Source organism: Trichomycterus rosablanca, chromosome 6 (assembly GCF_030014385.1).
Source record: "Trichomycterus rosablanca isolate fTriRos1 chromosome 6, fTriRos1.hap1, whole genome shotgun sequence".
Lineage (NCBI taxonomy): Eukaryota > Metazoa > Chordata > Actinopteri > Siluriformes > Trichomycteridae > Trichomycterus > Trichomycterus rosablanca.
The window spans coordinates 107,167-122,614 of record NC_085993.1 but is presented as its reverse complement, the minus strand read 5'-3'; the positions used below and the strand labels follow the sequence as shown (position 1 = coordinate 122,614).

The following is a 15,448-nucleotide window of genomic DNA, read 5'->3' as shown; positions in this document are numbered from 1 at the left end:
CTAACGTCCTGTACCTGCTCTCTTCTCTCACCAGGGTAAATTCATCCGCATCAACTTCGATGTGACGGGGTACATCGTAGGTGCAAACATCGAAACCTGTATCCTTTAATTATCCTGTACCCCCTAAACCCTCCACCTCCACCCCAACATCCCCGCCCGAGCTTACACACACCCACACATGCACACTAACACACACACACACACACACACACACACACCTGTATCCTTACCCCCTAAACCCTCCACCCCAACAACCCTGTCTGAGCTTCCACACACACACACACCCACACATGCACACTAACACACACACACACACACCTGTATCCTTACCCCCTAAACCCTACACCCCCCTCACTCTGATCCCTGAGCTGTGTGTGTTACCTGAGCTTCCACACACACTTCCACACACACTAACATACATACACCTGTATCCAACACTAAACCCTACACCCACCCCAAACCTTGCCCCCCCAGTCTGATCCCTGAGCTATGTGTTTCCTGAGCTTTCACACACACACACACACACACATACACACACACACACACACACACTCTCACATGCACTAACACACACACTCACACACACACATATACACCTGTATCCGTACCCCCTAAACCCTACACCTCCACCCCTCCAACGATCCCTGAGCTGTGTGTGTTTCCTGAGCTCTGATCCCAGACCTGCTGGAGAAGTCCCGCTGTATCCGCCAGGCTAAAACCGAGCGAGCCTTTCACATCTTCTACTACATGGTGGCAGGAGCCAAGGACAAACTGAGAGGTACGAGGGGCGCGTGATTACCCCTGCTCTTCATTTAGCATGTTTCAGGGTTCAGGAGGTTCTGATTCAGGATCTGGTCCAGCTGAAGAACCTGGAGCCACCATTAATGATAGCTAATATAGTTCATGATGTTACTGTCACCACTAATGTACAATCTTCTCATTAAGAGAATGAGAATTAATTAATCCCCCCCCCCCCCCCCGTCCTCCACACACAGAGGAGCTCCTACTGGAGAACTTTAATAAATATCGCTTCCTGGTGGCGGGACACGTCCAGATCCCAGGAAATGAGGATGATGAGATGTACGAGGAGACCCTGGAGGCCATGAACATCATGGGCTTTAATGAGGAGGAGAGAATCGGTACTCACACACACACACACACACACACACACACACAGGTTATGCTCTGTAGTTCACACTGTACATGATACTGATGCTGAATGAAGATGATTGATCTCTGCTCTGTGATATCAGGGATCCTGAAGGTGGTCTCAACCGTCCTGCAGCTCGGCAACATCGAGTTTAAGAAGGAGAGGAACCAGGAACAGGCCACCATGCCCGATAACACCGGTGTGGATTTACACCAATCCTAAAAACATACTGAAGAGTTCAGATCATTTTAGTACAGAACTAAAACTCATCCCACTCTGTCTGTCTATCAGCTGCACAGAAGGTTTGTCACCTGTCCGGCATCAACGTGACCGATTTCACCCGCGCCATCCTGACCCCGCGTATCAAGGTCGGCCGAGAGGTCGTCCAGAAAGCTCAGACCAAGGAGCAGGTACCATCATCACCCCATCATCACACCTTTACCATCATCATTCCATCACATCATTCCATCACATCATCATGTCGTCACTATCATTCCTTGCTCGGTATCTCATTCCTGTGTATCGTATACAGGCGGACTTCGCGGTGGAGGCTCTGGCGAAGGCGATGTACGAGCGTCTGTTCCTCTGGATTCTCTCTCGAGTAAACAAAGCTCTGGATAAAACCAAACGCCAGGGCGCGTCCTTCCTCGGCATCCTGGACATCGCCGGCTTTGAGATCTTTGAGGTGAGAAGATTGTAGCAGTTCCTTACGTTCCATCTACATACTACAGTAATCACAGTACACACACTGTCATGGATGTACATCTGATGTAGAACCGACTGATAAATCATTGTTAGATGGTTGTTAATAAGTTGTTGCAATAACGGCGGGTTCGATTCCTCTGCAGGATAACTCGTTTGAGCAGCTGTGCATTAATTACACTAACGAGAAGCTGCAGCAGCTCTTCAACCACACCATGTTCATCCTGGAGCAGGAGGAGTACCAGCGCGAGGGCATCGAGTGGAATTTCATCGACTTCGGCCTGGACCTGCAGCCCTGCATCGAGCTCATCGAGAGACCGGTCAGTCATTTCTAACATCACTACTGGTATTAGTGTCCAAAATCACGTCTACAGTAATAAAATGATTCATTTACTTATCAGTGGTACCGTGCCTTCACCGTGTGTGTTCCAGAACAACCCACCAGGCATCCTGGCCCTGCTGGATGAGGAGTGCTGGTTCCCTAAAGCCACAGACGTGTCGTTTGTAGAGAAGCTGTGCAACACCCACGCCAACCATCTCAAATTCACCAAACCCAAACAGCTGAAGGACAAAACCGAGTTCTCCGTACAGCATTACGCCGGCCGGGTGAGTCCGTCAGCCCCCGAGACGCCGTCACTCAGGGTCCAAACTGATCTAAAACATCATCATCAACACTCTGCTGCACTACGTGACCACACATGCAGATCTGTGCTGAGTTCTCTCTGTGTGTGTGTGTGTGTGTGTGTGTGTGTGTGTGTGTGTGTGTGTGTGTGTGTGTGATCTAGGTGGACTATAATGCTACAGCATGGCTGACGAAGAACATGGACCCTCTGAATGATAACGTCACTTCGCTGCTGAACAATTCATCCAGTGTGTTTGTGCAGGACCTGTGGAAGGATGGTGAGTCCATGACCAACAGTACGAATGGTCAAAGATGGTGGTGTGGTACCAGTTAGAGAGGGTGGTGTGGTACCATTCTACCAGTGTATGTTTCCACTCATTCCGAGGTAACGATCCTACACGTAGTTGTGGTTTCTCCTCAGTGGACCGTGTGGTGGGTTTGGAGACGATAGCGAAGATGTCGGACAGCTCGATGCCCAGCTCCTCTAAAACGAAGAAGGGAATGTTCCGCACCGTCGGCCAGCTCTACAAAGAGTCCCTCGCCAAACTCATGACCACGCTGCACAACACACAGCCCAACTTCGTCCGCTGCATCATCCCCAACCACGAGAAGAGGGTGTGTGTCTGCTCCAAACACACACACACACACACACACACACACACAATCTGTAATCTATAGGTGATTATAATCATACATAACCATAGATTATCATCATAGATGGATCACTGTATTAACAACTCTCAGTAGCATTTCATCAACTTCAACACATAAACGCTCTAACCAACTCATTAACCAACCCATTAACCAATCCATGGTGTGTGTGTGTGTTTATGATAGGCAGGTAAGTTGGATGCTCACCTGGTTCTGGAGCAGCTCAGGTGTAACGGTGTGCTGGAGGGAATCAGAATCTGCAGACAGGGCTTCCCCAACCGCATCGTCTTCCAGGAGTTCAGACAGAGGTACACACACACACTGTAACACACACTGTAACACACACTGTAACACACACTGTAACACACACTGTAACACACACTGTAACACACACTGTACACTCACTCACACACACTGTAACACACAGTGATTATTAATGGTAATAAGAAGCAGTGTGTTCAGTGTTATTACTCTGTGTGTTTCAGGTACGAGATTTTGGCAGCTAACGCCATTCCAAGGGGCTTCATGGATGGGAAACAGGCCTGCGTGCTCATGGTATATACAACACTAAACAGAATACTATGTGCACTGCTCATGTTGACTCATTATTTATGAATGAATTATTTATTATAAATCTCTGTGTGTAGATTAAGCACTTGGACCTTGACCCGAACCTGTACCGGATCGGTCAGAGTAAAATCTTTTTCCGTACTGGAGTTCTGGCACAGCTGGAGGAGGAACGTGACCTGAAGATCACCGTGGTCATCATCGCCTTCCAGGCTCAGGCTCGGGGATTCCTCGCCAGGAAGTGAGACACACACACACACACACACACACACACACACACACACACACACACACACACTGAGAAGGTAAAGTGCTGTGATGCGCTCATGGCCTGTAATTAAAATGTATATTAACCTCATTACACCAGCTGCACTCTGATAATCACACTGAGATTAATTACTGCTGTCAGAAGTTTCTGGACTAAAGATTAAATGAACACTTGGGGACAAAGTGAGAGATTTATTTATAACTCAGGGTGATTTTAAGCAGTTTGGAGGAGACTGATACACTGATATGAGATTATCATTGATTTAGATCCTAGACTTCAAAACCAGCTCACATCCAGTGTGTGTGTGTGTGTGTGTGTGTGTGTGTGTGTGTGTGTGTGTGTGTGTAGGGCGTTTGCTAAGCGGCAGCAGCAGTTAACAGCGATGAGGGTGATCCAGAGGAACTGTGCAGCTTACCTGAAACTCAGGAACTGGCAGTGGTGGAGACTCTTCACCAAGGTGAGATACACACCTGTGCTTACCTGTATAGTGGGGGAGGGGGGGTTCAGTCCTTTACTGTTATTAAATCTTCTTCACCTGTAACCACCACTCTGCCCCCATATTATACCATATATAAACCAGCAGCCAGTCAGAAAGAGTTACAGGATGACCTGAAAGCAGCAGGAACAACAATTATACAGAGAACAACAAGTAATGTACAGCAGCTTCTGCAACCGTCTCCGTTCATACGGCCCACACGAAACACACAGTAAAGTACGGTGGTGGAAGCATCATGATATGGAGCAGATAGTCCAGACATAAAGCCCCCAAAACCCAAGACCTAAAACTCAGCAGGACCACTGGTTACACCCTGTACGTCTGTTCACATGACCTGAGCGTGTATGTGTGTGTTTTTACCTGTTCCAGGTGAAGCCTCTGCTCCAGGTCACACGTCAGGAGGAGGAGCTAGGCTTGAAGGAGGAGGAGCTTCAGAAAGCCAAAGATACAGCAGTCAAGTGTGAGACGGAGCTAAAGGACATCACACTCAAACACACACAGGTGATACACACACACACACTCAAACACACACAGGTGATACACACACACACACTCAAACACACACAGGTGATACACACACACACACACACACTCAAACACACACAGGTGATACACACACACACACACACTGAAACACACACAGGTGATACACACACACACACACACACTCAAACACACACAGGTGATACACACACACACACACACACTCAAACACACACAGGTGATACACACACACACACACACTCAAACACACACAGGTGATACACACACACACACAAACACACACAGGTGATACACACACACACACACACACTCAAACACACACAGGTGATACACACACACACACACACACACACTCAAACACACACAGGTGATACACACACACACACACACACTGAAACACACACAGGTGATACACACACACACACACACACTCAAACACACACAGGTGATACACACACACACACACACACTCAAACACACACAGGTGATACACACACACACACACACTGAAACACACACAGGTGATACACACACACACACACACACTCAAACACACACAGGTGATACACACACACACACACACACTCAAACACACACAGGTGATACACACACACACACACACTCAAACACACACAGGTGATACACACACACACACAAACACACACAGGTGATACACACACACACACACACACTCAAACACACACAGGTGATACACACACACACACACACACACACTCAAACACACACAGGTGATACACACACACACACACACTGAAACACACACAGGTGATACACACACACACACACACACTCAAACACACACAGGTGATACACACACACACACACACACTCAAACACACACAGGTGATACACACACACACACACACTCAAACACACACAGGTGATACACACACACACACAAACACACACAGGTGATACACACACACACACACACACTCAAACACACACAGGTGATACACACACACACACACACACACACACTCAAACACACACAGGTGATACACACACTCAAACACACACAGGTGATACACACACACACACACACACTCAAACACACACAGGTGATACACACACACACACACTCAAACACACACAGGTGATACACACACACACACTCAAACACACACAGGTGATACACACACACACACACTCAAACACACACAGGTGATACACACACACACACACTCAAACACACACAGGTGATACACACACACACACACACACTCAAACACACACAGGTGATACACACACACACACAAACACACACACACTCAAACACACACACACACACACACTCAAACACACACAGGTGATACACACACACACACACACACTCAAACACACACAGGTGATACACACACACACACACACACTGAAACACACACAGGTGAGACACACACACACACACACTCAAACACACACAGGTGATACACACACACACACACACTCAAACACACACAGGTGATACACACACACACACTCAAACACACACAGGTGATACACACACACACACACACAGGTGATACACACTGAAACACACACTCAAACACACACAGGTGATACACACACACACACACTGAAACACACACAGGTGAGACACACACACACACACAGGTGATACACACACACACACTGAAACACACACAGGTGATACACACACACACACACTGAAACACACACAGGTGATACACACACACACTCAAACACACACAGGTGATACACACACACACACTCAAACACACACAGGTGATACACACACACACACACTGAAACACACACAGGTGAGACACACACACACACACAGGTGATACACACACACACACTGAAACACACACAGGTGATACACACACACACACACTGAAACACACACAGGTGATACACACACACACTCAAACACACACAGGTGATACACACACACACACTCAAACACACACAGGTGATACACACACACACACACTGAAACACACACAGGTGAGACACACACACACACACACACTGAACACACACACTGAAACACACACAGGTGACAACACACACACACACAGGTGATACACACACACACACACACTGAAACACACACAGGTGATACACACACACACACACACACACACAGGTGACAACACACACACACACACTGAAACACACACAGGTGATACACACACACACACACACACACACACCCACTGAAACACACACAGGTGATACACACACACACACTGAAACACACACAGGTGACAACACACACACACACACAGGTGATATACACACACACACACACTGAAACACACACAGGTGATACACACACACACACTGAAACACACACAGGTGACAACACACACACACAGGTGACAACACACACACACAGGTGATATACACACACACACACACTGAAACACACACAGGTGACAACACACACACACACACACAGGTGATACACACACACTGAACACACACACTGAAACACACACAGGTGAGACACACACACACACAGGTGATACACACACACTGAACACACACACTGAAACACACACAGGTGAGACACACACACACACAGGTGATACACACACACTGAAACACACAGGTAATAACACACACACACACTGAAACACACACAGGTGAGACACACACACAGGTGATACACACACACACACACTGAACACACACACTGAAACACACACACACTGAAACACACACAGGTGATACACACACACACACACACTGAACACACACACTGAAACACACACACACTGAAACACACACAGGTGACAACACACACACTGAACACACACACTGAAACACACACAGGTGACAACACACACACACACACACACACACACAGGTGAGACACACACACTGAAACACACACAGGTAATAACACACACACACACACACACACTGAAACACACACAGGTGATAACACACACACACTGAACACACACAGGTGAGACACACACACACACACAGGTGATACACACACTCACACACTGAAACACACACAGGTAATAACACACACACAGTAAGAAGTGTTCCTCAAGGTGTGCACTGCACTGTTGAGGTTCGGCTCTTGCACTCATATTTAATGGATGGTATTTCTGTAGCTGGTGGAGGAGAGGAACGCTCTACAGGAGCAGCTCCAGGCTGAGACCGAGCTGTACGCAGAAGCCGAGGAGATGAGGGTGCGTTTGGCTGCTAAAAAGCAGGAGCTGGAGGAGATTCTGCATGAGATGGAGGCGCGGCTGGAGGAGGAGGAGGAGCGCAGTGCCACCCTGCAGGTGGAGAAGAAGAAGATGCATCAGCAGATCCAGGTGGGTTACATTTATATTCAGTGATTTGCAGAATGGTGTACCTTCTCAGGACGGTCCTGAAAAACCTGAAGCATTTGGTTTGTTCTCCCTGTTTTAGCACCAAAAAGCCGAGTCAAAAATGATTTGATTCAGTGATTCCTCTCATTTAGGATTTGGAGTCGATTTTAAACACTGAACCTGATTCAGTTTAAGTTAATAGAAGCAGGAAGACACCGACGCACCATGGAACCTCAGTGTTCTGGTGAAGCTTTTAAAGTTAATCTACTGAGTGAGAATCAGGTTAAGCTGACAGAGAGAGAACATGCAAAACTCATTGACTACAGAGGAGGATGGAACCCAAATTCCCAGGAACCATGTTGCATTGCAGCACGTACACTGCTGTACCATGTGATGTCCATGTGTAAATGTGTGTATGTGTGTGTTCAGGAGCTGGAGGAGCACCTGGAGGAGGAGGAGGACGCTCGACAGAAGCTGCAGTTGGAGAAAGTGATGTGTGAGGGGAAAATAAAGAAACTGGAGGATGATCTGCTGGTGATGGAGGATCAGAACAACAAACTTCACAAGGTGGGACAGTCACAGTTCATCCTCGTCCTGATCCGTTTATTAGCTCGTCACTCGCTCACGTTCTTTTGGTTTAGTGCAGTAAAGAAATAAACCTGCTCAGTGTGTGTGTGTGTGTGTGTGTGTGGGGGGGGGGGGGGGGGGGGGGGGGGGTGTTAAACTAATAGTTGGTTTTTCTACCCCCTGAAGAACCCTGCACAGATAGACATTTAGGAGTTGGTAGTGGAAGTGAGTGAAGGATAACTTTTACGCTTCACTATTAATCTATCTATTGTGTGTGTGTAGGAGAGAAAGTTGCTGGAGGAGCGAGTAGCTGATTTTAGTGCTAACCTGGCTGAAGAGGAGGAGAAATCTAAGAACCTGACCAAGCTGAAGAACAAGCATGAGTCTATGATCTCAGAACTGGAAGGTGTGTGAGATGAAAGCAGCACTCACACTTATGCTCCGGCTGGAACTGAGAGGTTTTAGGGTTCATCCATCCAACAATCGCTAACGCTAACCTGTTATGTGGGAATTCATGCTGTCAAGTCGCTATTAACACACTAAAATAATATAATAACGTCAACAAGTTATTATAACAACAATAACAATATAATAACAATCATAATATTATTAATAATAAAGGTAAATTGTGTTGATGTTTGATGTTCAGTTCGTTTGAAGAAAGAAGAAAAGACCCGACAGGAACTGGATAAGGTGAAGAGGAAGTTGGAGGCAGAATCGAGTGATCTACAGGAACAGATCGCAGACCTGCAGGCTCAGATCGCCGAGCTAAAGGCTCAGCTCGCTAAAAAAGAGGAGGAGCTACAGGCTGCACTCGCGCGGTAACACACTCAGTCTGTAACACTTATACTGTTACGCACGCAGTCTGTAACACACAATCTGTAACACACTCAACCTATAACACACACTGAACCTGTAACACACTCAACCTATAACACACTTAATCTGTAACACACACAATCTGTAACACACTCAACCTATAACACACACTGAACCTGTAACACACTCAACCTATAACACACTTAATCTGTAACACACTCAATCTGTAACACACTCAATTTATAACACACTTAATCTGTAACACACTCAATCTGTAACACACTCAATCTGTAACACACTCAATCTGTAACACATATAATGCATAACACATAATCTGTAACACACTCAATCTGTAACACACTCAATCTATAACACACACTAAACCTGTAACACACTCAATCTGTAACACATATAATGCATAACACATAATCTGTAACACACTCAATCTATAACACACACTAAACCTGTAACACACTCAATCTGTAACACACTCAATCTGTAACACACACTAAACCTGTAACACACTCAATCTGTAACACACTCAATCTGTAACACACACTAAACCTGTAACACACTCAATCTGTAACACACTCAATCTGTAACACATATAATGCATAACACATAATCTGTAACACACTCAATCTATAACACACACTAAACCTGTAACACACTAAACCTGTAACACACTCAATCTGTAACACACTCAATCTGTAACACATATAATGCATAACACATAATCTGTAACACACTCAATCTATAACACACACTAAACCTGTAACACACTCAATCTGTAACACACTCAATCTGTAACACACACTAAACCTGTAACACACTCAATCTGTAACACACACTAAATCTGTAACACACTCAATCTGTAACACACACTAAACCTGTAACACAATCAATCTGTAACACACTCAATTTATAACACACTTAATCTGTAACACACTCAATCTGTAACACACACTAAACCTGTAACACACTCAATCTGTAACACACATAATGCATAACACATAATCTGTAACACACTCAATCTGTAACACACTCAACCTATAACACACTTAATCTGTAACACACTTAATCTGTAACACACTCAATCTGTAACACACTCAATCTATAACACACTCAATCTGTAACACACTCAATCTGTAACACACACTAAACCTGTAACACACTCAATCTGTAACACACTCAATCTGTAACACACATAATGCATAACACATAATCTGTAACACACACTCAATCTGTAACACACTCAATCTATAACACACATAATGCATAACACATAATCTGTAACACACACTCAATCTGTAACACACTCAACCTATAACACACTTAATCTGTAACACAATCAATCTGTAACACACTCAATCTGTAACACACTCAATCTGTAACACATATAATGCATAACACATAATCTGTAACACACTCAATCTATAACACACACTAAACCTGTAACACACTCAATCTGTAACACACTCAATCTGTAACACACACTAAACCTGTAACACAATCAATCTGTAACACACTCAATTTATAACACACTTAATCTGTAACACACTCAATCTGTAACACACACTAAACCTGTAACACACTCAATCTGTAACACACATAATGCATAACACATAATCTGTAACACACACTCAATCTGTAACACACTCAATCTATAACACACATAATGCATAACACATAATCTGTAACACACTCAATCTGTAACACACTCAACCTATAACACACTTAATCTGTAACACAATCAATCTGTAACACACTCAATCTGTAACACACTCAATCTGTAACACACATAATGCATAACACATAATCTGTAACACACACTCAATCTGTAACACACTCAATCTGTAACACACACTAAACCTGTAACACACTCAATCTGTAACACACATAATGCATAACACATAATCTGTAACACACACTCAATCTGTAACACATAACCCTAACCCACACTCAATCTGTAACACACTCAATCTATAACACACATAATGCATAACACATAATCTGTAACACACTCAATCTGTAACACACTCAACCTATAACACACTTAATCTGTAACACAATCAATCTGTAACACACTCAATCTGTAACACATTCAATCTGTAACACACTCAATCTATAACACACTCAATCTGTAACACACTCAATCTGTAACACACACTAAACCTGTAACACACTCAATCTGTAACACACTCAATCTGTAACACACATAATGCATAACACATAATCTGTAACACACACTCAATCTGTAACACACTCAATCTATAACACACATAATGCATAACACATAATCTGTAACACACTCAATCTGTAACACACTCAACCTATAACACACTTAATCTGTAACACAATCAATCTGTAACACACTTAATCTGTAACACACTCAATCTAACACACTCAATCTGTAACACACTCAATCTGTAACACACACTAAACCTGTAACACACTCAATCTGTAACACACTCAATCTGTAACACATAATGCATAACACATAATCTGTAACACACACAATCTGTAACACACTCAATCTATAACACACATAATGCATAAAACATAATCTGTAACACACACTCAATCTGTAACACACTCAACCTATAACACACTTAATCTGTAACACAATCAATCTGTAACACACTCAATCTGTAACACACTCAATCTGTAACACACATAATGCATAACACATAATCTGTAACACACACTCAATCTGTAACACACTCAATCTATAACACACATAATGCATAACACATAATCTGTACATTTACATTTTACATTTTCAGCATTTAGCAGACGCTTTTATCCAAAGCGACTTACACAATGAGCGAAACACAATGAGCAATTGAGGGTTAAGGGCCTTGCTCAGGGACCCAACAGTGGCAACTCGGTGGTGGCGGGGCTTGAACCGGCAACCGTCTGTTTACTAGTCCAGTACCTTAACCACTGAGCTATCACTCTGTAACACACACTCAATCTGTAACACACTCAACCTATAACACACTTAATCTGTAACACAATCAATCTGTAACACACTCAACCTGTAACATAATCTGTAACACACTTAATCTGTAACACACTTAATCTGTAACACACTCAACCTGTAACACACACAATCTGTAACACACTCAACCTGTAACATAATCTGTAACACACTTAATCTGTAACACACTCAACCTGTAACACACACAATCTGTAACACACTCAGTCTGTAACCCATGTGGTTCTGTCCTGTCCCCCACCCCTGTGTGTTTCTGCAGTCTGGAGGACGAGACAGCGCAGAAGAACAACGCTCTGAAGAAGATCCGAGAGCTGGAGGGCGTGATCTCAGACCTGCAGGAGGACCTGGAGTCAGAACGAGCCGCCAGGAACAAAACTGAGAAAACCAAACGAGACCTGGGTGAGGAGCTGGAGGCGCTCAAGTCTGAACTGGAGGACACGCTCGACACCACGGCCACGCAGCAGGAGCTCAGGCTAGTGTTACACTCATCATCATCATCATCATCCATCCGGTCACTGTACCAAAAGTATCTGGACACCCCTACTAATTACTGAGTTCTTTATGACACACTTTTGGATGATAATGTGTTTTAGTGTTTTAAATCCATTTGTATAAAATTCTATGTTTTCAACTTCATAGCAACAGTTTGGGGAAGTCCTTTTTACTATTTCAACATGAATCTCCCACTGTTCACCAAGCAAAGTCCATAAAGACATTTTACATTTACATTTACATCATTTAGCAGACGCTTTTATCCAAAGCGACTTACACAATGAGCGAAACACAATGAGCAATTGAGGGTTAAGGGCCTTGCTCAGGGACCCAACAGTGGCAACTTGGTGGTGACTGGGCTTGCACCGGCAACCTTCTGATTATTAGTCCAGTACCTTAACCACTGAGCTATCACTAGCCTGCTAAAGACATGATTTAATGGTGTGGAGGAATCCTTACCTCGATTCCACTGAACACCTTTGGGATGAATTGGAACACTGATCCAGGCATAATTAATACTTTATTATTAATGTATGATGGGTTTGTATGACCTGCAGGGCGAAGCGTGAACAGGAAGTGACCCTGCTAAAGAAGGCCATGGATGAGGAGAGCAGGAACCATGAAGCTCAGGTTCAGGAGATGAGACAGAAACACACGCAGGCTGTGGAGGAACTAACCGAGCAGCTGGAGCAGGCCAAGAGGGTAAGAGATACCTGAGCTGTGTTCCAATTCACCTACAGACACTACATTTACTACTCCTCAGCTCACTACCCCACATTTACTACCCCGTATTTACTACCCCACCTTTATTACCCTATATTTAATACCCCATGTTTACTACCCCACCTTTATTACCCCATGTTTACTAACTGAGCAGCTGGAGCAGGCCAAGAGGGTAAGAGATACCTGAGCTGTGTTCCAATTCACCTACAGACACTACATCTCCTTAGCTTACTACCCCATTTTTATTACCCCACCTTTATTACCCCATATTTACTACCCCACCTTTATTACCCCATATTTACTACCCCACCTTTATTACCCCATATTTAATACCCCATGTTTATTACCCCACCTTTGTTACCCCATATTTACCACCCCATGTTTACTATCCCATATTTATTACCCCATATTTACTACCCCACCTTTATTACCCCATGTTTATTACCCCATATTTACTACCCCATATTTATTACCCCGTTTACTACCCCATATTTACTACCCCACCTATATTACCCCATGTCTACTACCCTATAGTTACTACCCCGTATTTACTTCCCTGTGTGTAAACCTTGTTGTACCTCACGGTGTGGAGGGTGTAAGCTGTATTAAACACATCCAGAATGTTCACACCTGTAGATCTGGGATGTGGCAGCTTCAGATTATTCACATTACCTGGTTGCCAGATTTTCTTTCTTGTAAGGACCTTCCGTCCCTCGTCCTTCCCATTAAAATCTCCACTGTTTCTGGATGCATGATTGCGTCGCCTGTTTAAGATGCTTTCTGATCATTTCTAAATGTTAGTTTGTTCATTTTTTTAACATTTTGCAGGTTTTAGAATAAATATCTATTTACAAAAACAATGAAGTCTGTATATATTATATATATGAATGTATAATAGTATATTTATTGTATATATTAATGTAAGTATTTACTGTGCAGGTGAAGGTGAACCTGGAGAAGGCGAAGCAGGCTCTGGATAAGGAGTCGTCAGAGATGACGGTGGAGATTCGTTCACTGGCTCAGGCCAAACAGGACGTGGAGCACAAGAGGAAGAAGGTGGAGGGACAGTTAGTCGATCTACAGTCCCGCTTCACCGACTCCGAGAAACAGAAAGCAGAGCTCGGAGACCGAGTGTCCAAGATCACCGTGAGTATCTCACACCCATCAGCACTGATGATTTCTACTACTGCACTACAGGACCAGACCTTAGATGGTGTTGGATGTTAAGGTTCTGCTGGATCTGTTGGATGGGATTGAGGTCAGTGCAGAACAGAACCAAGTTCTCAAGCTGTTTTATTTGGAGCTCACTTCATAACTGACATCACATCCTGTGGCATTAATATTCTGTTTAAACAAAAACAGCCACTTTATTCTTCCTCCTCCTGACATCCATCAAACCCTAATTCATCTATCACCTCCCCTTCAGATGCAGTCTGGAACTCGGTAGTGAACCCTGTAACCGGGGACAGATTATTTTTATGCTTTATCAGTTGGTGTCCTGTTTTATTAGGTCTAATGGCTGAGCTGTTGTTGCTTCTAGACATTCCATTTGAGAATTGTGAG

General features: G+C 44.2%; 1 protein-coding gene across 2 annotated transcripts in view; it reads left to right on the top strand.

Annotated features, from left to right (window-relative positions):
* myh11a (myosin, heavy chain 11a, smooth muscle) overlaps window positions 1-15,448 on the top strand; it is a 44,052-nt gene that overhangs the window by 17,940 nt on the left and 10,664 nt on the right. For both annotated transcript variants that reach the window (XM_062997186.1, XM_062997184.1), the window contains 22 exons: window positions 35-98; window positions 680-778; window positions 996-1,139; window positions 1,254-1,349; window positions 1,442-1,560; window positions 1,683-1,835; window positions 1,999-2,172; window positions 2,285-2,458; window positions 2,638-2,752; window positions 2,896-3,089; window positions 3,312-3,433; window positions 3,611-3,680; window positions 3,773-3,933; window positions 4,309-4,417; window positions 4,826-4,957; window positions 8,080-8,286; window positions 8,713-8,850; window positions 9,133-9,256; window positions 9,500-9,671; window positions 12,930-13,142; window positions 13,720-13,864; window positions 14,825-15,031. In XM_062997186.1, coding sequence (XP_062853256.1) covers window positions 35-98; window positions 680-778; window positions 996-1,139; window positions 1,254-1,349; window positions 1,442-1,560; window positions 1,683-1,835; window positions 1,999-2,172; window positions 2,285-2,458; window positions 2,638-2,752; window positions 2,896-3,089; window positions 3,312-3,433; window positions 3,611-3,680; window positions 3,773-3,933; window positions 4,309-4,417; window positions 4,826-4,957; window positions 8,080-8,286; window positions 8,713-8,850; window positions 9,133-9,256; window positions 9,500-9,671; window positions 12,930-13,142; window positions 13,720-13,864; window positions 14,825-15,031 — 3,132 coding nt within the window. The remainder of the gene's footprint in view (window positions 1-34; window positions 99-679; window positions 779-995; window positions 1,140-1,253; window positions 1,350-1,441; window positions 1,561-1,682; window positions 1,836-1,998; window positions 2,173-2,284; window positions 2,459-2,637; window positions 2,753-2,895; window positions 3,090-3,311; window positions 3,434-3,610; window positions 3,681-3,772; window positions 3,934-4,308; window positions 4,418-4,825; window positions 4,958-8,079; window positions 8,287-8,712; window positions 8,851-9,132; window positions 9,257-9,499; window positions 9,672-12,929; window positions 13,143-13,719; window positions 13,865-14,824; window positions 15,032-15,448) is intronic.